At 34.3% G+C, this 852-nt stretch overlaps 1 protein-coding gene across 1 annotated transcript in view; it reads left to right on the top strand.

Moving 5' to 3' along the window:
* The window catches only part of LOC117939679 (growth hormone receptor-like), a 27,817-nt gene that overhangs the window by 24,926 nt on the left and 2,039 nt on the right, over positions 1-852 (top strand). The window contains exon 5 of the mRNA XM_034865168.1: positions 19-131. Within this exon, the coding sequence (XP_034721059.1) occupies positions 19-131 (113 nt within the window). The remainder of the gene's footprint in view (positions 1-18; positions 132-852) is intronic.

Here is an 852-nt window from a genome sequence, read left to right as displayed (position 1 = left end):
TGTGTGTGTGTGTGTGTGTGTGTGTGTGTGTGTGTGGTTAAAGGTAAGCTTCTGGTGCTGATTCTGGTGACAGGAGTCGGGGTCGTGGCTCTGCTGGTCGTCGCCTTCGCCATCGCTCCACAGAGCAAGAGGTGAGGAAGCGTTCACACGCTTTTTGGTAATTTTATGAGATAATGGTTGCCGGGACGACACTAACGATGAATGGGGGAAATGTTTTAATTAAGTTGATGACTCACATGAAAGTTCACACGCTTTTTATTTCAAATTTGACCCGTTTTCAGTCCTTTTTATCCCCAAAAAATGCACGTTTGAAATAAGCAATACTACAAATATCAAATAACTTTGGAAAAAAACACCAAAAAAAGCCCCCGCAATATTAAAAAAAGTGACACAAATGTCCGAAAAAGCGATAATGGTTGCCGGGACGACGACACAAGGGTCAAGAGAGACAGTAAAGGTGAATGGGGGAAATATTTTAACTAAGTTTATACCATAAAACTTCATAAGTTGATGACTCACGCTTTTATTTATGATTAAGTTTTCTAAAATTTCTTGTTTAAATGTGCAAATAAAGATTATTAGAAGCTCTTCTTTGTGAAGAAAATGAAGCTTTTTTCTTTTTGTAAATATACTTTCCATACATCTTGATTTATTTTGTTAAAATATTAGAGTCAAAGGAAGTTCTGAGCATCTCTTTTTATCAGGAAATACTAAATAAAAATGATTCTCTTCATGTTTTTGTGAATGAAAAGTTCTAGAAATCAGGCTGTGAATGCTATGTGAACGAGGTAAAAGGTCTCAGAATATATATATATATATATATATATATATATATATATATATATATATATA

Source organism: Etheostoma cragini, chromosome 24 (genome assembly GCF_013103735.1).
Source record: "Etheostoma cragini isolate CJK2018 chromosome 24, CSU_Ecrag_1.0, whole genome shotgun sequence".
Taxonomy (NCBI): Eukaryota; Metazoa; Chordata; class Actinopteri; order Perciformes; family Percidae; genus Etheostoma; species Etheostoma cragini.
This window is presented reverse-complemented; position numbering and strand designations above follow the sequence as displayed.